The sequence below is a fragment of the Microtus oregoni genome, unplaced genomic scaffold (assembly GCF_018167655.1).
Source record: "Microtus oregoni isolate MIOR12 unplaced genomic scaffold, Mior012 000013F_ref0000133, whole genome shotgun sequence".
Taxonomy (NCBI): domain Eukaryota; kingdom Metazoa; phylum Chordata; class Mammalia; order Rodentia; family Cricetidae; genus Microtus; species Microtus oregoni.
This window is the reverse complement of record NW_024543072.1, coordinates 9,307,927-9,332,320: the sequence shown is the minus strand read 5'-3', so window position 1 is coordinate 9,332,320 and position 24,394 is coordinate 9,307,927. Positions and strand designations below refer to the sequence as shown.

Genomic DNA, 24,394 nt, shown 5'->3' with positions numbered 1-24,394 from the left:
TTTTGGGGGCTGGTGAGATGGTTCAGCTGTTAGTACTGACTGCTCTTCCAGAGAACCCAGGTTCCCAGTATCTACATGGCCGCTTACAGCCATCTGTAATTTCAGTTCCAGGGTTCAAATGCCCTTGTAGGAGTCGGGGTTCTCTAAAGGGACAGAACTGATAGAATGAACACATGCGCATGCACACACACATACACACACACACACACACACACGTGCACGCACACACGCATATGTGTGTATGATTTATTAGAAGGGTATTTATTAGAAGGATACTTCCCCTCTCTGTTCATATATATGATGTATTCAATATCTGTGTCCTGAGCAGTTGGACAGTGAGTGTCTCCAAACAGAAAGCCCAAGTGCGTGGAAGTTATTCAGTCCACAGGACTAGATGTCTCAGCAGTCCCAACCTAGTGCTGGGTTCCCAGGAAGTCCTAGAGAGCTGCTGGTCTTCAGTCTGTTTTAATCCCAAGGAAGAAGGTTCTAACACCTGAGTAGGACTGTCTCATTTACAGGGTAGATGAACTTTCCAGCGGGAGTGAAGGAGAGCAGGCAAATTAGTTTCTGTCTTAGTTACTTTTCTACTGCTTGTTAAAACGCCACGACCAAAGCAATTTTAAAAAGGAAGGATTTAATTTGGCTTATGGTGATGAGAAGAGCCCATGATGGTGAAGAGAAGAGCCAAGAGTTCACATCTTAATCCACAACTCACAAGGAAGAGTGAGCGAGCACTAGGGATCACGAATCTTTTGAAACTTGAAAAGTCTGTCCCCAGTGACACACCTCCTCCAACAAGGTCACATCCCTAATTCTTTCCCATAGTTCCACTAACTGGTACCATGTATTCAACGTGGGCTATTCTCATACATGTAACCAAAGCCCGCTTCTGGCCTCCCTGAGTATAGCAGACATGCACATGGCCCACAGAATTATGAAGACAAAACTTCCATATACATATTATAAAATAATTTTTTAAAAAGGAAATAAACCACGCTTTCTTTCTCCAAGGCCATTCTGTCCCCGTGATTAGAAGTGGAAGCTTTGTGACGACCTTTCACGTAAACTGCTGCACACTGGAAACCTACGTGGGGGGACTTTAAACAGTGTGACTGGGGCTGGAGAGATGGCTCAGCGGTTAAGAGCATTGCTTGCTCTTCCAACGGACCAGAGTTCGATTCCCAGCAACCACATGGTGGCTCACAACCATCTGTGATGAGGTCTGGTGTCCTCTTCTATCAGGCATATATGCAAACAGAATGTTGTATCCATAATAAATAAATAAATATTTAATAGAAAAAAAAACAACAGTGTGACTGTGTGGGTCCGACCTGGAGATTCCAATATGCTCCATCAAAGTTATCTAAAGCCCCTCAGTTGATTGCAGTGTGATGGGTGGGTGGCGGGCTGGCTCCTCGACATGAAAGGGCAGCCCCATGCTAGCAAATGCCTGGCCAAACATCCATTCGTCGACTGCAGCCAATTTTCCCTGATGTGCCCTAATAGGAGGAAGCTGTGGCATGGATAATAGCAACCAACAAACAATTTAAAACTAATTTCTACTTGGTTTGGGAATGCAGCATGTGACTTCCTGGCTGCCGACAGCTGGCTAATTCAGTTTGGCTCAGATGAATAGGTCTTTCCTGAGCTAACAACACAGCTCAGCCTTGTACTGAGGTGTGTGTGGAAGGAAGCCGGCCAAGGAAAATGTCGCCTGTGGTTGGCTCCCCAGAATGCCAGACACACAGTCACTGTGTGTCTGCTTACCAAACTGTGGACACTCGGCTTACCAAAGGGTTCCTCGATGGGCCAAAGCTAGACTTCTGCTGACCCCTCACTTTGTGGGTTGGGGCCCAACAAAGGAGAAGAGGTGGGGGGAGGAGTGTGTACCTCCAGTGGCTGCTGAGTGTTTCCATGAACAGTATATATGTGACACAACTCTAAGTTATGTTTCCTACACCCCTCACGGGAGAAGAGGAAGCTGAGGGTCTGAGAGGCTGGACAACTACCAAAACAAAGCTGGCACGGACTCATCATACTCAAAACCTTTCCCCTCTGAGAGACCCATCTAAAGTGAACTGCTGCAGAGAGGTTTGGGTCATACATATCCTTGGATCAGTCTCACAGAATGAACTCTGCCTTCCCAGGTTTTCATTTCAGTCTAAAGGCAGTGGCAAGGAGACCTTCAGAACACACTTGAGGCGACTGAGGGACTCTCCTTCCAACTATGGAGGCACGCCTAAGACAAGAGCCCCAAATACCAATCTCAAATATGCCACACCTGTTTGTACTGTGGCCACATCTTCCAGGTTTGTGCTATCCCCCACCAATGAGACTAACAAGGGCAGCAAGGTGGCCCTCTCTGGAAGAAGTTTTGTCCCATTTTCTTTGGTCTTCTGAAGCATTGATACCTCCCCTCTCCCTTTCCGCTGGGGTCTGATCTACACCCTCATCTGGTGGCTCAACCAGCCTTTCCAAAAGTTCCCATGTGTTATCACTGGTCTTTCAAGAGGCCCTGGGATGACAGTCCTTGCCTCCAACTATGTGGGAAAGAGAGGTCATACTACCACCCTGGCTGACTTACCAAGGGAAAGCTGGGCCACCGTTTTTAAAGGTTCAGAGACCATAAACAAACAAACAAAAAAAAAAAACCCAGCTGTTTCAATGGTTGCCTTTATCACTGGCCTCAATGCCTGGAAGGAAGGCAGTTCAAGTAACAACTGATTAGCACTTCATAAGCAATAGCCAAATTTAAAAGCTATTGTAATTATCTAACCTAGAAATGGTAGGTATTTATTTCTGGGGTCATTATATACCTTTGGGGGAGACATCTGACAGTCATCAGCTTTCCAGTGCTGAGACAAAACACCTGAGAAAATCAACAGAAGGCAGGCAATTTTTATTTTGGCTTATGGTTTCTGAGGGCTCAGTTTGTATTAGTGGGCCCCACTGATTTGGGGCTTATTGTTTCTGAGGGCTCAGTCTATATTAGTGGGCCCCACTGATTTGGGGCCTGTGGCAAGGTAGGACATCATGTTAGGGCTAAATTCAGGGCTTTGTGTGTTCTAGAGAATGTCTCCAGACCTGGCTTTCTGAGACTGTCTCTCCACATGTAGTTCAGGCTCGCCTTGAGCGCTCAATGTAACCCAGGCTGATAAGAGGAATTTTTCAGCTCCTTTATAATCTTAAGGTACTGCTATCTGTCAATAAGCAAAACGCCCTTAAACAGCACAGAACTATATATCATGGATAATTCTGCTGGTCTCGGTGCAGTGTGAACACACAAGGTAGCTAGTCTACAGTGGTTAGTTTGGAGGTGGTGTGACTTCTCTGCTTCAATAAGTTCTTTCCAAGAGAAACATTCAACTTACCAACTATAGGACAAGCTCCACTACACCTGAGACTAGAACCAAGTAATCAACAGTAAAATACAAGCTAGACCGTGCCCACACAACTTTACTCAAAGTGTCTCTATATACATCACTTTTGGAGCTTTCATTTCTTTCTCCACAACACTTTGGAGTTTTTGTTTGTTTTTGTTTTTCTTTTGTTATTATTGTTTTTTCACGACAGGGTTTATCTATGTAATAGCCCCAGCTGTCCTGGAACTCACTCTGTAGACCAGGCTGACCTCGAACTCACAGAGATCTGCCTCCTGAGTGCTGGGATAAAAGGCATGTGCCACCATTGTTTGGCCAGAAAGAGTTTTTAAAAGGTAAAGTTTTAACTTCGGAAATGGGTTTACATAAAAGGAAACTGATAAGTAACTTGGCCGTTAGACACTTACAATGCTGTTATTTGATTATTTATGTGGTAGCATACTGTTAGTCAATTTTCATTCCTTAAAAATATCTGAGAAAATCCATTTAAAAAGAAGAAATATCTATTTTGATTCACAGTTTTTTAAGCTTTATTTTATTTTTAATTATGGGTACATGTGGATCTCTGTGTGAATATGTGCATGAGTGTAGGTGCCCACAGAAGCTGGAGTCCCTGGAATTGCAATTACAGGTGAATGTGAGCTGCCCAATATGCCTGGGAACCGAACTCACTTCTACTGCAAGAGTAGTTTGTACTCTTAAATGCTGAGTTGTCTCCAGCTCCTAGCTCAGCTGGGAAGGTTTCGGTCTGTGGTCAGTTGGCTCTTTTGCTTTGGACAGGGAAGTCATGAGAGGACTTGCCTACAGTGGCATGCATGCCCGGGTCCTAATCTTCAGTGACCTCTTTCCACTCCCCACGTCCTGAAGGCTCGACCATCCTCCAGCAGGGCCACGAGCTGCTCACCAAGTCTTTAGCATATAAGCCTTTGGGACCGTTTAAGATCCAAAATCATAACAAATAATGGAAGCCTTTTCTGTTTTTAATCAAGTTCTTTAATAAAACATAATTTTAAATGTTTTTGCTATGGAAAGTAAATTCTACCTTGCTGGAAAGAGAAAGTTCCTCAAAACCGTCAACAGTTTATTCACATATTAGAACGGGTCAGCCAGTGAAAGTCCTAAAGGAAGACAGAAAAGGACAACATTCAGTCAGAAGAAATACCTGTATTTGACTCACTGTAATTGCTTTATGACGTAGAACTGGACAATCATGGTAAAATAAGGTTTGTGTTTGGTCTAGTCAAAAGGAGCTAAAAATTAATTAGTGAAACCAGCTGTCTTACACAAAGCAGCCTAGGAAACTTACTTTTCCCTAGTCTTCTTCCACTAACCGTGATCAGAACACAGAAAAGCAGAGTTAGGAAGAAACAGACATTTACTTGGCAGAGAAGGGGCAAGACCACGATCTCAGGCCTGAGATGCACAAACAGGAAGAACTATGGAGCTTCTGGCAGTGTCCTCCCCACTTGGCCAAGACACGGGTTACCACAGAGCAGTTAGTTGTCCTAACCTGTGGGTCGCGGCTCCTTTGGCAAACGTCTTCCTCCAGAAATATTTACATTATGATACATATCAGTAGCAAAATTACAGTTATGAAGTAGCAATAAAAAATGCATGGTTGGGAGTCAGCACAATGTGAGAAACTGGATTAAAGGGTCACAATATTAGGAAGGTTGAGAACCACTGCCACAGAGAGAGATTCCTATGCAAAGCAGGAAGCAGCCAGCCTGCATTGTGAGTCAAGGGCAAATGGTGCTAGACAAACATTCAGTTAAAAGAGAAAAGCTTGGAAATGAAAATATGTCAGGATTCCACTGGAATGAAGGTTAAAAATATATTAAAGTGTTTAATATAAAAATAATCCTACAGAATTACTAATGGGGGTGATAATTTATACTTCTCCAGAAATACCCAAATGATGTTCAGAGGAAAATTGCAGAACAGATTTAAAGCAGATCCTTAAAAGAATTAGAAAGATTCCTGCCAATGCCACCTGCCTGCTTCCTCAGCTTAAGCTATGTGTGTTCATCTGCCTAGCCAGCAGGCTCTGTTCTTGGAATCCTTTCTCTCAGCTCAAAGGTAAATTCTCAAGTCTCTAATGTCTATTTTCAAACAAACAGAATTTTAGCATAATTCTATATATTAGACAGTTTCCAAGCTAGTTGCTGTGTATTTTATTGATTGTTCAGGTATCTGGCCATTTGTGCCCCATCTTACGCAAAGAAGAAAGAGACTGGCAGCAGATCTTTGCTGAGAACCAAGAGAGGGACACTAGCTATGCCTCACTATGCGCCAGAGGTCACGTAACTGAGCGGAATGCAACCACGCAGATCCACGATTACAGGCTCATATATGCTGTGCTCACTGCATTTTCTTTTATGAGCCTGCTCCTCTTGACATAGAGCCCCTGTCTTTTCATCTCCTCTTTGCTAACTCATTCTGATCTCAGTTTAAGCACTACCTCCAATGAGCTTTGCCTATAGCACCAATGTATTTCTTCACTTAGACTTGCTTAGAACTGCAAGTCAATTCCTTCCCGTCATGTCCTTTGCTCTGTCATGTTTTGCTTACTTGTTACTCCAACAAGCACACATAACAATATCTCAACAAATACTTGTTGAACAAGCAAATGAAACTTCCAAATTCAGAAAGAAACTTAAAAAGACTTCTGAATCCCAGAGAGTATGCCTCTCAGGGAGGAATCAGGAGAGAACATGTGTTTCTTGCTTTCTGCTCAGTAGCTGAACTTGCCTGGGCTTTCCGTGTGCTCTGTGGTTCAATCATGATGTTGATAAGACAGGGTTTACTTGTGTCTTCCAGTGCCTGCTTCAGAGAGTTTTGGAGTTCTTCTGGTGTTTGTACAAAATACCCTTTGCCTCCAAATGCAGTCATGACCTGCTCATAATGCGAGTTTGGCAAGAGACACATTGGAGGGACACTGAAAAGCAAGTTATAAGTCAATAAAATTTAAATCTTTCAGCTTCTAGAAAAAGTAATGTCCCCAAATTATCTGTGAAAAACATAAACTGACCCACGGGCATACTTTTTTCCAGAACAGCTCTCTATAACAGCAATATGCAGAACACATGTGATTCCTTGTCCCTCTTTTATTCCATCTCATATTTCCATGCCCCCTAGGTGAGCTAGCCAAACTCCAGGCCTTCGTTGCTAGAAGAACCTGCAGCTTTCTCTACCAGTGGCGGCATTCTTAAAAGTTACTGGCTGGCTGTTGTAGGGTTTTGGGTTAGGTTTTGTTTTGTTTTTTGTTGGTTTTTTTTTATCTCCTTTGTTCATTTGCTTTTGAGATAGAATCATATAACCTTGACTGGCCTGGAATTTGTTGTATAAACCAGACTGTCTTAAACTTTCAGAGATCTGCCCATTGCTGCCTCCTGAGTATTGGGATTAAAGGCGTGTGTCACCATGCCTAGTTCCCCACCGCCTTTTTATTCTCGGATGGATTTTTTTTAAGCCTAGTTCTTTTTCCCTTTAGAGCAAAACAACAACAACAAAAACAGCAAACTAAACAAAAACAAAAAGCAATCAGTTAAGCACTGGGTCCAAGCCTAACGAAGATACCCAACAATCCCTTTGACAGCACTTTAAATGTCACCTGCATTCTAGTTATTGGATGTGGAATATACCCCTCAATCTGAAGTCTTCAACTTTGAAGCCATCAACTATCTCAACTTTTTGAAGATTCTCATCTTTGGTTCTTGTTGGTACTGAATTTTCAATAGTTCAATGTGATTCAGGTAAATGTGCATTTCTCAAAGCACGTACAAAGTCGCCTGGTGCAGGCTGTGATGTGTGTGGTCATATAGGTATCAGGGTGCTAACTGGCAATGTCACAGAGCAGAGCAGTGTGGCCCATGTCACTTGCCCTCTGCTACAGCTGGCTGGTCACCACATAGAACCAGCCGAGGGCATGGTACAGAGGCAGCGCCATCAAAGCTGAGATGCCAGTACATAAAACTGCAACTTCCTCATTATTTTTGCTTGTTTTGAGACAGGACCTTGCTGTGTGGCAGAGTCTGGTCTGGAACTCAGTATGTAGCCCATGCTGGTGACCTCACTCTGAATCCTCTTGCCTCAGCCTCCCAAGGGCTTGAATTACAGTTTCCCCCTACTTTCCACTGAATCTTCTTTGTGTATGACGGAGTCTTGATATGTCTTGGACCCATCAGCTCAATGATCTCCTCTTCCCATCTCCAGATAGACTAGTGAATACAAGTGTGTGTCACTACACCTGGCTCCCTGTGCTTTTTATTGTTTATATAGCAATGTCCAGTAGAACTTTCTATAATGATAAAAATTCTTTACATACAGTATGGTGGTCACATCACTGCCTGTTACTATGGGTAATTGAAATGTAACTAAACTGAGAAATTGAATTTTTAATACTTATTTATTTATTTATTTACTTTTGAGACAGGGTTTCTCTGTGTAGTCCCGGATGTCCCAGAACTCACTCTCAAACTCAGAGATCTGCCTCCCTCTGCTTGTCAAGTGCTGGGCTTATTGTGTGTGCCACCATGCATAGCAACAAAATATTTTTATTTTATAAGTATGGGTGTTTTGCTGGCATGTACGTCTATGTACCTACCACATGTGTGCAGTGCCCAAGGAAGCCAAGAGGTTTAACCAACTGTCAACAACTTCTCAGTCAAAGAGGAAAGGGTACTGATTTTTTCTTTTAATGAGACAGGGTTTTATGTAACTCAAACTGACCTAGACTTGCTATATAGTCAAGGATGTCCTTGAACTGCTGATCTTCTTGTATCTACCTTCTGACTAATAGGTGTGCTCCAGCAAACCCAACTGGTATGAAATACTGGGGGTCAAACTTAGGGCTTTGTGAATAAGAAGCAAGTATTCTACCAACTGAAGCCTAGAAACTGAACTTGTCACTTTATTTTTAATGAAGTTTATGTAGTAACATGTGATTCAGAGCTTCTTCACCAGACAGCACAGTCTATACTATCAACTAGAAGGAAGCCAAAAGGCATGGCGTGGTGGTTTGAATGAGAATGGCCCCCACAGGCTCCTACATTTGAATATGTGGTCCTCAGTTAGTAGAATTACTTGGGAAGGATTATGAGGTGTGGCCTTATTGGAGGAGGTGTGTCCCTGGGCACAGGCTCTGAGGTTTCAAAAGACTATGCTATTCCCAAAGTGTTCTCTTTTTCCTGCTTGTGGATGAAGATGTGAGTTCTCAGCTACTGCTCCAGGGCCATGCCTCCACTCCACCATCATTAACTTAACCCTCTAAAACTGTAAGCCTAATTAAACTTTTTTTAAAAATACAAGTTGCTTTGGTTGTGGTGTTTTATCACAGAAAATGAAAAGTAACTAGTACAAATAGCTATGGAAAAACAACAGTGTAATGAAAACACTGGCACTCTACTCTCTGAACGCCTCAGAAAGTTTTGTCAATGCCCACGGCAGTTCTGACAGTCTTAGCTTGACTCTTCCATCAGATGGTAAAGGCGTAGCTTTGTGGTAAAAGTAAGGAAGATCTTTAAATGCCAACTATTTGTGATGGCTAACCTTGGCTGTCAGCTTGACTGCATCGACTAACACCCGACCATCTGGGCATGACTGTGAGGGATTTTTCTTGACTGGATCATTTGCGGTCAGAAGACCCACTCTACATGCGAGCCACACCTCATGGCAGTCCAGATAAAAGGACATGAAAGAAAGAAGCTTGCTTTTTGTTCACTTGCCCTCAGCTTTGGTGGGATGTTCCTCTATTCTGCTGCCAGGCGTTCCTTCACTGGTGTTAGAGACTACTTTCTCAGGGTTCCAGTAAATACTACAGATAAGCTAAGACATCAGATTCGTGGACTAAACAGCTACTGGACTCTTGGCCATCCATTAGAAAGCAGCAATGGTTGGGTGGCCAGACCACAGTCTGTGAACCACTAATACATTCCCTTTTCTTTTTCTTTTATTTATTTGTTTGTTTGTTTGTTTATTTGGTTTTTCGAGACAGGGTTTCTCTGTGGCTTGGAGCCTGTCCTGGAACTAGCTCTGTAGACCAGGCTGGTCTCGAACTCACAGATATCCTCCTGCCTCTGCCTCCCGAGTGCTGGGATTAAAGGTGTGCACCACCATCGCCCGGCAATACATTCCCTTTTCATATATGCAGATTCACATCTACATTCATGAGTTCTGTTCCTTGAGAGAACCTTGACAAATACAGCATTAACAGTTCTCCCTGGTGTAAATACCAGCACTGCTATTACCCTAGGGTAGACATCACAAATCTTGACCTGAGTCTTCAGTGTCCCTGATTGTAAACAATCATAGACAGCTGTACAGAAAAGATCCACTTTAAAAAGGCCGACAAACTAACCAAGTTTACAGCATGTAGGCACATTCCAATCCAGCAAACTTTTAAAAGACAGACTAAACACATGACACAACCTAACTGTACATTTGTTGTGAGTTACTCACATTGTGGCAGCTTCTTGAAGATTTGACATTTTCCCCCAAGTGTCTGCATCAACTCCTTGGTAGATTCCATTATTGTTTACTACCAAGACTATAATTGGCAAGTTGTACCTAAAAGGGAAAGTAAACTATGAAGAGATCATTCTTTCTAAAGCAATTCCTTTTTCTTAAAACTGAAATTTTTACTTAAAAGGAGACAATTTCAATAAATTTTTTCAATAGGGAAAACCAAGCATTAATTATCCTAATAAAAATATAAAACCATTGATAGAAACGTTGCAGCTGTAGGAATGTACTCAAGGCTGATAGTCTGCTTAGCTATGGATCTTAAATAACTAAACTTTTACAGGCAGCTACAAGAAAAACACCTTCTCCATTCCCTCCCTTCCTAGGCCTATTTCTACATGGTTCCTAGGAATACTGTCTGAAAAGTCCCATTATATTGTTGAAAGTGTCAATGACAACCAGCTCATGCTGGATGTTGTGAAAGACACATTGGCAAATAACACCCAATCTGCATCTCTAATGAAAACCAGCATGGCATGATCGGTACAGAAGATAAGTGTCCAAATGTCTCAAACAGTGCAGCAAAGATGAAAAGCCTAAAAAGGCTGAAGAAGAATGTGGGCTTGCTTTTATTAATTGTTGTATGATATTTTGATTGTGTTCTGACAAAGTTTGCTTGGCACCAGGGGGTAGGGTTAGCCACTATCTGACCAAAATTTACCACAAAGGTTTGAAGGACTGTAGAGAGAGGAGACAGGAAGTAGTAAGGTGGGGCAGAGAGCGGATCTGGGCCCTTTCCGACAGAGGAACTGAAGAGGTAGAAAACAACTGGCAGTTGCTCCCTGTTCTTGATCTTTCAGGTTCTTACCCTAATATTTGACTCCCAGTTTTTTATTGATTAAAATTAATTAGATTAATGCTTTATCATATTTTTCCCTGAGGGTTTATAGTAACGACACAACTGAGTCACATGACCGTGGAAGCCATTTGCTCTCTGCGCTGGAAAGGAATTACCACCCTCTAAAAGGCTCAATTCTTTTCACACATCATCTTTTTGACATATGTGGATTTTCAGTATAGACCTCTAGTAGACCAAACTTTCCACTAAAATGCAATAATGCTGACTATGAAAAGCATGTGAGAATTGAACGTCTCGTGTATAATAACATTTTTCATTAGTGTATTTTTAAATTCTCTTTAGATTTACTTAGTTTACGTATGCGTGTATTTTGCTTACATATATACACGTGCCTGCCTGGCACCCTCAGAAGTCAGAGGTCAGAAGAGGGCTTTCGGGTCCCCTGGAACTGGAGTTAGAGGCAGTTGTAAGCCTCTGTTGTGGGTACTAGGATCAAACTTAGGACCTCTGTAAGAGCAACAAGTGCTCCTAATCTCTGAGCCATCCCCAGACCCACAGAAGTATATTCTTTTTTCTTTGTTTTGGTTTGTTGTTGTTTTGTTTTTAGCTTTTTTCTGTTTTTTGTTTTGTTTTAGTTTGGTTTTTTTTTTGAGAAAGGGTTTCTCTGTACAGCCCTGGTTGTCCTGGAACTCACTCTATAGACCACGTTGGCCCCAAACTCAAGAGAGATCCGCCTGCCTCTGCCTCCTGTGTGCTGGGATTAAAGGTGTGCGCCTCCACTGCCTATCTCAAGTGCACTCTTAGGTGAGATTATATAGTTTATAGAAAGGAAAAGTCACTCCTGTAGTCCAGGTTGACCCTGAACTTGCTAAGCAGCTGAGGATAACCTTGGCCTCCAGATCCTTCTGCTTACTCTGTCATCTCTATTCCCAAATGCTGGGATTAGTGGAGTGCATTGCCAAACCTGGTTTGATCTTGATAGTTTTTTATACCAAAGTATTGAAAGTCCCAAAACATGTTTCACAAAAAGCCTACCACCCTAGTAGAACAGTCTTATTATAGTTTGAATACAGCTGGGGTAAGAGGTTGGGAGAGCCCTCACGCTGACACAGTGGGAGTCTCTCCATGAAAGTTTATAACTAGGAACCTCAAAACATGATGCTGTCCGGGACTCCTGTTGTGAAGCAAGTGAGTATTGTACGTTTTCATATTATGAGAATAAAATGCTATGATTTAGGGCTCTGTTTACCTGCAGATGGTTTCTACTTCCATGCCAGAAAACCCAAAGGCACTGTCGCCTTCCACACAGATGACCCGCTGCCCGGGACTTCTATCTTTAGCCACCAGAGCAGCTGCAATAGCAAATCCCAAACCGACTCCCATTGTTCCAAAGGTGCCAGCATCAAGCCTGTTGAGAACAAACCTAAAATCAAACTCTGTAGCACATGTCATGCAGGGTGGAGGTGGCACAAACCTTTCAATCTATATTTATATGGTTTATGAAAAAAGTTAAGAAATAGACATTTTTCTTTAATATTAAATTTTTGGAATATAAGGAAGCGAGTTGTCAAGGATAAGCGGCATGAAAGGAAAATGCCACACATGATTGCTTGGATGAATGTAAAAAACTGAGTACACAGGCCAGGCGGTGGTGGCGCACACCTCTAATCCCAGCACTCGGGAGGCAGAGGCAGGTGGATCTCTGTGAGTTCAAGACCAGCCTGGTCTACTGACCTAGTTCCAGGACAGGCTCCAAAGCCTGTCTCAAAAACAAAAACAAAGCAAAACAAAACAACAACAACAAAAAAAAAAACTGAGTACACAAACCATCACGTTATACCAAGAATTATGAACCACAAACACTATAAAACTATAAAATCTCACCTAAGAGTACACTTGAGCTGAGCAGTGGAGGCGCACACCTTTAATCCCAGCACTCAGGAAGCAGAGGCAGGTGGCTCTCTCTTGGATTTGAGGCCAGCCTGGTCCTGGCATGTACAAGTCTAAAATATTTTTCTTAATCAGTAGTACTGTGGTTTCAAATTAAACATACTGTCATTTTTTCTTGGAGTCTTACCTGTGGCGAGGAAGGTAGTTCTGAAGCACGGTACGGCCAATGTCCATAGTATTAGCTCCCTCACTTACTATAAAACAGTCTCTGGGTAACTGTTCTTGAACATGGGAGAATACTGTGTAGTAATTCATAGGGAGGGATCTTTTGGAAGCTAATTCCTAAAAACAGAGGTAGGTATACGCTGAGTTACATTGGGACATAATGATAGTAACAGTGTCAGTAAGTATTACCAAAGTCATTTTGGAATAGTTCAATCCCTCCAGTCAGCTACAAGATTCCCAAATGGCTGTACGCTGGCTACTCTTTGACTGCGAACAATCCAGAACCATGCTAAGAACAATGTGCCCTACAGTCCCAGTTGGGACACAATACATAAGCTAGGGAATCCCCTCGACCTGGTGAGTGGATGAACCTTTCCTATTAAACACCTGGAGAAGTCTTATAGTAAAGATGGCAACACTGGGCTAAACAAACAGAACGGTAATACCTGTGCACTCTTAGAAAAACATTGTCTCAACTATTTTTCAGAACAGTTTTATCTGAAGTATGGTCCTAAATTTAAAACTAAAAGTTAGGATTACAGAAGATGACCTGAAAATCTGGTTCTTCTCTCTCACAGTGTAGAGGTATACACTGTATATGTTACATCTATTTAAAGAGTCCCTGATTGACAGAGCTGTAGCAAGGTCTTCAAACAGCCTCATGGCCACCGGTGCTGAGAGGAGCCACTGGTGTTTCATCAGTTAACAGTCCTGTCCCGGCACTCCAGCCTCACTGGTGCTACCCTGCTCTGCTGGAGGTTACATTCCCCCCGTGCACGCCCCTAGCGCTGACAAAGGAGCAAACCCTAAGGAGCTCCTAGGGAAAGACGCATTACTTACAACAATGGAGAAACTAGAACTTAGACTGGTTCTTGGCAGGAGAAATAGTCACTGACTAAGTAAGATTCCCCTGCACGGTGGAGTCAGCCACATCAGTTCTGCTAGGACGTTTGGTTCAAAGTACAAACTTACTCTATGATGACAGCTACATTAGGAAACACAGTGCCTAACTCAAACTGCAGATTTGCAAATGTATCGTTCTTTCAGGAGGAAATCCTAGGGCGGGCTGGAGAGACTGCTCAGTGGTCAAGGGCATTTGTTGCTCTTATGGAGGACCCAGGTTGGGCTCCTGTACATACATGGTAGTTCACAACTACCATGTTCCAGCTCACCTCCAAGGGTTCCAGACACACATGGTGCACATATATGCAAGCTCACACAAAATGGAATCAACAACTTAAAAAGAAGAAACCCTAATGTATACTGAACACTACACCCAGCTGAACCAAGACACACCCAAATACACAAAACAGTAAAAGAAAACCTACCACCCCATCTGACAATCAAAGAGAAAGTGCTGTATTTACAATGACTTTGAATAGAAAACAGCAACACTGCTGAAGAGACCCACTGTAGTACTCACTGGGAAGGATTAGTGGTGACCTCAAAATTCAAGACAGTCTCCAAACCTTCACTCTGAGGCAAAGCCACAAGGGCAGATGTGAAAGCCACAAGAGTTTCTGGCAGTGACTTGAAAGATAAATGGCAGTGTGTGAGGAAGGGGTGGACTGACACTTGCCTTGAAGGAAAGATATCTAAAGGGCAGATAACTAAGTCCTAACATGCCCTTAGGACTTAAGGGACATTCTTGCATCAATCCTTAAATGTCATAGGATTTAATTATGATATTATGCACCAAAATCAAACTGACAGCTTTCCAGGGTCAGATTGCTTTTCTTCTCACAGCTCACAGTGACTCAAGAACCATACCCTTAAAATAAACAAAAAAAATTAAAAAAAAAAAGAACCATACCCTTTGGACGCTCAATTATGCAAGGAGCTTAAGGCCCTTTCAAGGTAAAGGAAAAGCATGCACAGGGGCATGCATATGCTTTTTCTTAACTATTTACAAGGTTGAAACTTTACTATCCACCCCTTCCCCCACACACAGGGTTTCTCTAGAGACCAGGCTGGCTATGAACTCTGAGATCTGCCTGCCTCTGCCTCCCCAGTGCTGGGATTAAAGGCATGTGCCGCCATGCCAGGCTTCACTACCATTTCTATTAGGCTATTATGTGACTTTCTGGTTTGTGGACCTTTTGAGAGCTGTGCCCCAGCAGCACCCCTTTTGATCCCCAAGCCTACACAATGCAGTACTTCCTAGGACTGTCTATGCCCCATTATGAGAGGCCAAAGCAACTCATCAACTTGAAGGGATCTTGAAACACAACTGGTCCCACATTACCTTGGATGCAGCTTCATTGGTCCTCATTTTTTCCCTCAGAGTCTCCCACCATTTGCTGTCTATGGGGTACTGCCATGGGGTTTTATCAAACTGTTCCAAAAGCTAAAAACAAACAAACAAACTTCCTTAAAGTAGGCAATGGCACACAGCTCTGCCCTTCACATTGCTCACACTTGCTTCTCTTCCTGCAGAGCAACTGGTGGCAGACCAGTGGGTGGCAGGGTGAGCCACACTCAGACCAAATGCTGCAGAATGACTGCACATGTGACATGGACTGCATCTGCATCTCAAATGCTGTGTACTCAAGATAACGAATATCATACAAAATCGAGCGATAAATGTGACCATATTTTACCTCCGGCCACAATGAAATGTATAGATTACATATAAATAGAAAGTTAGACAAGTCCTTGATTATAGTTTAAAGAGTAAAAATTCCTTTACTACCTAAATATATACTGTTATATTTCCATTGTGTAAGTCAAGTTAAACTAATGCTGTATTGTAATTTTCTCAGAAAGCTGAATTCTACCTATTGAATTCTGGTTTGAATAACCTTAAATTTTCATGACATCAAATTAGTGTTCTAAACGCTTAATTTCCACAAATATGAATAGTGTACAATGAGCTGAATTTACCAAGTTCCAAATTTACAGTTAAAGTTAGTTTCCCATCATGAACTTGCCACCAAGCCAATCAAGACTAACATTATCCAGAATTGACTGTCCACAGAGAACAGTCCACAGGAATTAAAACCCAGAGAAAGGAATTACCTGCTTAGAAACAGCATTTATGTCTCCTAGCAAAGTCACAGAAGGCCTTACATTATTCCCCAATTCTTCTGCACAGATATCAATCTAAAAAAGAGAAAAACCTGAAGAACAAGCCATGTTTGGTCTTTTTTGTTTTGAACAAATTGAGAAATTATTTTTTATTTTCTGGTATGAGTGTTTTGTCTGTATGTATGCCTGTATCACATGTGTGCCTGGTGCCCAAAGAAGAAAGAAGAAAGCATTAAATACTCCTGAACGGAGTTACAAATGGTTGTGGGCTGCCATGTGAGTGTCAGAATTGAATCCTGAACCTCTGGAAGAGCAACCAGCTCTTAAAAACCTTTAAAAAAGGCTATTGTGCCAGTGGTGGGGTGCATGCCTTTAACCCCAGCACTTGGAAGGCAAAGGCAGGTGGATCTCTGAGTATGAAGCCAGCCTGGTCTACAGAATGAGTTCCAGGACAGCCAGGACTAAACAGAGAAACTCTTGTTTCCAAAAAAAAAAAAAAAAAAAACCCAAAAACAACAGCAACAACAAAACAAACAAAACAACAACAACAACAACAACAAAACTCATCCAAATAAAAACAACAACAAAAAACTTTAAGAAGGACAGAGAGGTGACTCAGAAGTTAAGACCTCTTCTAGAGGACCTCAATTTGAGTCCCAACACTGGCTCCAGTTCCTGGGTATGTGGTGCCCTCTGCTGACCTCAGGGGGCATCAGGAGAGGTTGGAGTACTTTCCAGACATTCAGTTTAGGGGCAGGTGAGTTCAAGGCAGAGTCATCTAGAGATTTCCAGAGGCAGTTTTAGCATCTAAAAGGACAATTCACCTCCTTACAAGGCAGAGGTGTCCCTCCAGTCTTTCCTACTTAAGCCTCTCTTTGTCTTTAAATACACTCCAGCTGCAAGGAAGAGGCAAATTATGCTTTTCAAATTGTTTCAGACTCGACTTTGAAAGCTTTTCTCCTTAAAATTAGCACAAGATACTTTGTAGGCTTGAAAAGGCAGCTGACTTTGGTACCTGTAATTACATCAGATAATTTGTAAAATCTATTTCTGTAAGAGAAAAGGTTCTTTACAAAAGAGGGCGAACAAAGAAGCACAGAGCTGATCAGAGTCATCCCCCGCCCCCATGCCCAGTACCTGAATAAACTTCACATCTGCCTGGTATCTTGGAGGCAATCCAAAATGTAATATCCAGTTCAGCCTCGCACCAAATAACACAATCACATCAGCAAACTGCAGAGCCCTATTAAAAAAAATTAACAGCAAAGAAACTAATGATTTTCCTAAAATATTTTCGAAGTCTAGATAATTTGGAGCTTCTAGAGTAAATCTGATCTTTCTAATTGAGTTTTGAAAGATTGGGAAGATGGCTCAGTGGGCAAAATGCTTGCTGTGCAAGCATCAGAACCTGATCTGGACCCTTGGTGCCCACATAAAGGGTGACTGCTATGGTGCTGTCCCAACCTGGGCGCTGGGGGTGGGGACAGGTGCAAGCCAGGTGCCTAGTCAAACTGGCAAGCTTCAGGATCAGTTAGAGATCCCGTCTCAAAACTAAGGGGAAATGTGACTGAGAAGAAACCTAAGAAATCCTTGGCATCCACTGCATGTATGCACTCTACCCCCCAACACATAGAAAAACATAATCTGTCATTTTGTTTTGTTTTGAAGATGGGATATTGCTTTTTAAACTAAAGTTGGCCTCAAACTTGTGGTCCTCTTCCCTCAGCCTCTAAATGCTGAGGTTACAGGCATGCACCACTATGCCTGGCTAGCTTTTGGTTTGTAGGTGTTTCTGGGGCTGAAACCAGGACCTCAAGCATGCTAGTCAAGCACCTTAGTGAGTCCCACTCCAGCTCCCAGACCCATGTTTGCATTTCAATGCATTCTTCACATTGATTTCCAGGAGCAGATTCTCCTTGGTGATGGGATTAAAGACATGTGCCACCATGCCCAATTTATACAACACAGGACTTCATGCCTGCTAGATAAGGACTCTCCCAACTGAGCTACATCTTCAGTCTGGAATTGCTTTCGAAAATATACTATATGCATTTTCACCTAATATGCAAATAATCGAGACCAGGTTGTGCTTTCACAAATTTTCAGTAACTTCATCATCTAAATTTGGGACTTTTGCTTTGTGAAAATTCCAAAGATTCTACCGATGGTACTGTAAGCACATCACTCTGTAGGCAGCAGAAGGCAGATATTATACCAGTGTGATGCCAACTGAAGAATTTTTACAGATATAGAAAAAATGAAAATTGGATAAGAGTCCAAACAACTACCAGGAAGTTATAGCACGGGCCTTTAATCCCAGCACTCAGGAGACAGAGGCAAAAGGATCTCTCTGAGTTTGAGACCAGCCTGGTCTACAGAGTAAGTTCCAGGACAACCAGAACTACGAAGAGAAAACCTGTCTTAAAAACAAACAAAAAAGAAACAAAGAGCCTGGAATGCCACACACCTGGATCTGGCTGCACCTACACAGTTTGGATGATTGTCAGGGACAACACCCTTCCCCATAGGGGTGGGCAAAAATGGCAAATTACACTGCTCCACCAGCTTCCGGAGACTGTCCTCTGCACGGGAATAAGCGGCACCTGCAAGAAATGCAAATCACTGGATGATCAGTCACACTGCACACTGGGAACCTCCAATGAATCATGTGATCCTCTACTGTATAAACATCAGCTTTAAAGCAAAATGAAGAACTGCCTTTAAACAAAAACGTGTATCTCCTGCTGCTCTCGCCTTCCTGCTTTATGCTCAGGGTCTGCTAAACTACTACCCACAAGTCCCTGAATATAAATGGGCAGGGAAGACCTTTGCCCTCTATTACCTGTAAGCCTCCTCTGCAGTACACTGTGTCTGAGTTTTGAGGGTTGCTACAATGCTGTGGTACATATCTGTTTTTACAACTGTGTGCTGCAGAATAAAACATGCCCTCAGTGACACTGAAAACTACTAACTGTTTCAACATATAGGAATAATCTCATTTCTGTAGTCATCATGACTGCTATTATTTTATTTAATTACATACATACAGAGAGAGAGAGAGAGAGAGAGAGAGATAGAGGAGAGAGAGAGTGTGTTTTTTTTTTCAAGATAGGATTTCTCTCTGTAACAGTTCTGGCTGTTCTGGAACTTTCTTTGTAGAGGAGGATGGCCTCAAACTCACAGAGATCCTCTTGCCTCTGCCTCTTGAGTGCTGAGATTAAAGGCATGTGCTACCACAGCCCAGCTTTAATTTTATATTCTTTAGAGCTAATAGCATATCATCCATTTCTCTATAGAATTCTACTAAATAGTATAGTTACATTGATATCCAGTATCATGTTTTGTACTAAAAGGTCATCTTAGAATTCTTTATTATGTATATGCAAGAAAAATAGTGCTTTTAGTTCAGCCAGAAAGTTTTCTTACTCTTTTTCTTGTCTGGGTGTCTTTGTATACTCAGGCCTTGCTTCTTAGACACCTTTGTTCCCCTTGTCTACATGGGGAATGACTGTTTCTTTTTTTTTTTAAAGATTTATTTATTTATTATGTATACAACATTCCTGCAATGTATGTTTGTATGCCAGAAGAGGGCACCAGATCTCATTATAGATGGTTGTGAGCCACCATGTGGTTGCTGGGAATTGAACTCAGGACCTCTGGAAGAGCAATCAGTGCTCTTAACCTCTGAGCCATACTCTCCAGCCCCCAATGACTGTTTCTTAATGGTACAGCTGTGGATGTCATATCCTCTAGATCCTTTCTTCACAACACCCACATAAAATACTCCCTTTCTTATAACTCCATCTCACCTTCCCAGAGCACACAGCATAAGAGTATATATATAAAACAGTGAGGGTGTAGCTCAGTAGATAAGGTGCCTGCAGTGTAAGCATGAGGACCCAAGTCTGGATCCAGACATGGCGGTACACATCTGTAACCCTAACACTGGAGAGTCTGGATCCAGACGTGGTGGTGCACATCTGTAACACTGGAGAGTCTGGATCCAGATGTGGCGGTGCACATCTGTAACCCTAGCACTGAAGAGTCTGGATCTAGACATGGTGGTGCACATCTGTAATCCTAGCACTGGAGGAATGCAGAGAGGTGGATCGCAGGAATCACTGGCCAGATACTCTAGCCAAATCAGTGAATTTTGGATTCAGTAAAAGACCCTGTTGACAGCTACAGAAAGACTTTTGGTATCCACATATGTACATGCATGAAAATGTACACATACATACCATACATAGAATTAAACAGAATTGTAAAGTGCACTTGTTTAATCCCAGCATTTGGGAGGCAGAGGCAGGCAGAGCGCTATGAGTTTGAGGCCAGCCTGGTTTACAGAGCAAGTGCCAGGATAGGCTACACAGATAAACCCTATCTTGAAAAACCAAAATAAATAAATAAATAATCCATCTACAAAATAGAAAAAGAAAAAAACAATAATAATAAATTGCTAACAGGAATATGAATTGTTTCTGTGATACCTAAGGAGTAAGCAATTTCAGTTCCAAAAGTCATTCAGATACCCATACTTTTTAATTTAGTTAATTCTCTTTTTGGAGCGCTACCATAAATCCTAACTATGGAAAAACTTCGCATAAGAATGTTTACCACAGCTACTATAAACAAACAAACATTTCACAACAACAAGCGTCAATGTATACAATTCAACATTAAAATTGTGTTTAGGAAATAATTTCAAGAAAAATAGTTATTATAAATAGCTTATCAAATATAAAACTGTCTATATGGCATTATCACAATATGTAAACTAGGCATAAAAAATAAAATACTGGCTGGGCAGTGGTGGTGTACACCTTTAATCCCAGCACTCAGGAGGCAAAGGCAGAAGGATCTCTGTGAGTTTGAGGCCAACCTGATCTACAGAGCTAGTTCCAGGACAGCAAGGGCTGTTACACAGAGAAACCGTCTCAAAACACCAAATTAATTAATTAATCAATCAACTAATTTTTTAAAATATTTATTTATTATGTATACAATATTCTGCCTGTATGCCTGAAGGCCAGAAGAGGGCGCCAGACCTCTTTACAGATGGTTGTGAGCCACCATGTGGTTGCTGGGAACTGAACTCAGGACCTTTGGAAGAGCAGGCAATGCTCTTAACCACTGAGCCATCTCTCCAGCCCCCAACTAATTAATTTTAAAAGTGAAATAAATAAAATACTGTTGGCCAAAACTGATTTCCTTGGATGGAGTGATTTCTTTTTTTCTAAAACTTTTCTAGATTTTTCTGAAATATCTGTAATAGACAAAACTTATTTGTAGGAGGGAGGGATTGCTTGTTGGTTCCCGGCTAGCTCAGATCCGAAATAATCACACAGAAACCATATTATTTCAATCACTGCTTGGCCCATTAGTTCTAGCTCCTTATTGTCTAACTCTTACATATTAATTTAACCCATCTCCACTAATCTGTGTATCGCCATGTGGCAGTGGCTTACCAGCAAAGTCTCAGCACATCTGTCCCTGGCAGTGGCTCCATGGCATCTCTCTGACTCGGTCCCTTCCTTCTCTCAACATACAGCCTAGTTCTTTTCCCCCACCTAGTTCTGTTTTTCCCAGACACAGGCTCAAAGCAGTTTTTTATTCATTAATCAATAAAGCAACACACAGACAGAAGACCTCCCACACCACTTATTTACATCTAAGTCAAGAAATAAAATTATTCTTTGTGAAAGTAAGGTCTTCAGGCCACTAAACATGAGTTCTGTGATTTGGAAATGGATGAAAAGACCATTTGCGGCAATTACAAACACTAGAGCACATAAAAACAAGCAAGGAAGACAGTGCCAACATTCCCACAGTCTGTGACCTAGGAGTTCTTGTGCTACCTTTCCCGATGATGAGCAGGGGCCGTTTGGCATTTCTAATAACAGATGCTGCCATACACACAGCAGGGGTTTCGGCCATGCTAACTGGAGATGGCATGCAGCACTCCTTGTACCTAGAAATAAAAATGATGCTGTAATAATGAAAAGAGGCTAGGGGCTTGGAGATAGCTCAGCAAGTAAAGGCACTTGCCACCAAGTCCAAAGACCACTAAAGCATGCATATGCACACACACAAATAAATGCCTTAGGCTGAGAGTGGTGGTGCATACCTCTAATCCCAGCACTCAGGAGGCAGAGGCAGGTGGATCTCTGTGAGTTTGAGACCAACCTGGTCTACAGAGCAAGTTCCATGACTGGGTCTATAGCTATTGGGAAACCCTGTTCTCGAAAAAATTTTTTAAAAAATGAGATCTATATTATCCAACTATCTAGACACACAATAAAATAGGGCATCAACCTCTACACAAGTTTAAAGAGAGGCTACATTTTCAACTCACCTAAGGCACACTGTCCTTCATTCCTCAGTATTATTTTGATAGTCATACTCACACACACACACACACACTAGATGTCATCATGTCTGGTTCTAACAAATAGAAACTACCCCAGTATACTGAATATACTGACCACTGTCTGTAGCTACTAGAGAACCATTTCCATAATAGCAAGGTCCACAAACATTGTGTTTAAGAAATAACAATGAAACACGCTAGGCAGTGTTGGCACACGCTTTAATCCAGCACTTAGGAGGCAGAGGCAGGCAGATATCTGAGTTTGAGGCCAGCCTGATCTACAGAAAGTTCCCGCCAAGGCTCTGTAGTGAGACACTGTTTCAACACACATATACACACTTAAAACAATGAATATTCATTGTTATAGATGTTCAGTAAATAAACTACAGGAGGAATGTAACCTATATAATGTGTATGAAGGCTCAGGACAGTAGTGCACACTAGTAAACCCAGTACTTGGGAAGTGAAGGCAAAAGGATTGGCTTTGAAACCAGGCTGGACTACACAGTGAAATCAGTCTTAAATCTTCTAACTATAAATTCAACATGTTGATTAAATATGCATGACAAAAAGGAAAGGTACCATTCTACTGGGCATTTTTACCTCTGTCAAGAAGATGACCTCTCCCTAAGCTGTACTATCTACTTTGATAATAATAATATTGGCTTATACAGAGTTTTGATGAATAAAAATAAATACAAAGATGTTTCACAGCCAAGGTCTGTGAGTCTCACCTAAGGGGCTGCATGGATTGGAGCTCAAGTTAATGACAATTAACAATCAAATCCCAATAGCTAATTTAAATTCTTTAACCTAAATGTTGGGAGATGTGTTCATGGGTCTCAGAGTGCATCACAGCTGAAACAAAACTTTGAAAATAACAAAGTTAGACTTAGATGTTTTTGTTAAGTAACTTTGAGGTAAAAAACCCAAGAAGACTATCTAAAGTCTTAGAAAGAAACATAGTTGAATGTGAAACTCTTTAAGGTCAGGAAACAAGAACAAAGCAGTCCAATTATAACTGGCTGATGGACTTCCATTGCTAGATTTGGATGATGACCAAAGGTGATGATTAATCCTTTATATCCATTTCTGTTCTCAATCTCCTGATGTAAGCCAGGCGGTGGTGGCGCACGCCTTTAATCCCAGCACTCGGGAGGCAGAGGCAGGCGGATCTCTGTGAGTTGGAGACCAGCCTGGTCTACAGAGCTAGTTCCAGGACAGGCTCCAAAGCCACAGAGAAACCCTGTCTCGAAAAACCAAAAAAAAAAAAAAAATCTCCTGATGTAAAAACTATTAATGAATGGATATGTACCCTAAAGATTTAAAGGAGAGCTGACTGATTCTTTTTCTTTTTTTATATTTATTTATTTATTATGGATACAATATTCTGTTTGCATATATGCCTGCTAGAAGAGGACACCAGACCTCATTACAGATGGTTGTGAGCCACCATGTGGTTGCTGGGAATCGAACTCGGGTCCTTTGGAAGAGCACGCAATGCTCTTAACCGCTGAGCCATCTCTCCAGCCCCTGACTGATTCTTTTTCAAATATCAAAGTTTATGTTTATTATTTATTTAAGATTCCTTTCAAGATAAGTAATAAAGTAATTGGCCCGCTCTTTGTAACTGCAGAATGTAGCCTGCCAGTGAAAGACCTGACAAGAACACCATGCTTGCCACGTGGTTAATCTACAAGTTGTTTGGGTATGAATGCATGTGGGTTCTTGGGATAATTTGTATTTCACCTGTAATATATAAAATGTTTAATCATATGAGGGAGATTAAAAACATTTTTTTACCAATAATCTTTCACTTGAGAAATGGAACACAACTGTTTTGACTCTTGCACTGCCTGGAAGATTCTGCTGGGGTATAAAGCTGTGAAACAACATGAGGAGAGAATAAACACAGAAATCACCAACAGAGTATGTGAGTGCCTTTTCCCCTAACACCCCTCCGATAGAAAAGATCAGCTTCGCCGACTCTGTGGACTCCTGCCAAAGCCTTGTGCTGCTGGAGGCTGGCCCCCCCAGACAACAGTACAATAATAAAATAAAACTTTTTTTTTAAAAGAATGATTTAGACATTTCTGGATTTCTCTAAAAATGTTATAACAGAAAAGGCATATTTTATTCCTAAGACTAAAGAAATACCACTTAGGGGGTTGATGGACTACG

The 24,394-nt window shown here is 41.8% G+C and overlaps 1 protein-coding gene across 2 annotated transcripts in view; it reads right to left on the bottom strand.

Annotated features, from left to right (window-relative positions):
* Window positions 1-3,937: 3,937 nt before the first annotated feature.
* Hacl1 (2-hydroxyacyl-CoA lyase 1) overlaps window positions 3,938-24,394 on the bottom strand; it is a 35,690-nt gene continuing 15,233 nt past the window's right edge. For both annotated transcript variants that reach the window (XM_041662860.1, XM_041662861.1), the window contains 10 exons: window positions 21,702-21,814; window positions 18,311-18,446; window positions 16,981-17,086; window positions 15,835-15,918; window positions 15,062-15,163; window positions 12,779-12,933; window positions 11,951-12,109; window positions 9,840-9,947; window positions 6,132-6,318; window positions 3,938-4,498 (listed from right to left, as the gene is read on the bottom strand). In XM_041662860.1, coding sequence (XP_041518794.1) covers window positions 4,466-4,498; window positions 6,132-6,318; window positions 9,840-9,947; window positions 11,951-12,109; window positions 12,779-12,933; window positions 15,062-15,163; window positions 15,835-15,918; window positions 16,981-17,086; window positions 18,311-18,446; window positions 21,702-21,814 — 1,183 coding nt within the window. In that variant the 3' untranslated portion in view covers window positions 3,938-4,465. The remainder of the gene's footprint in view (window positions 4,499-6,131; window positions 6,319-9,839; window positions 9,948-11,950; window positions 12,110-12,778; window positions 12,934-15,061; window positions 15,164-15,834; window positions 15,919-16,980; window positions 17,087-18,310; window positions 18,447-21,701; window positions 21,815-24,394) is intronic.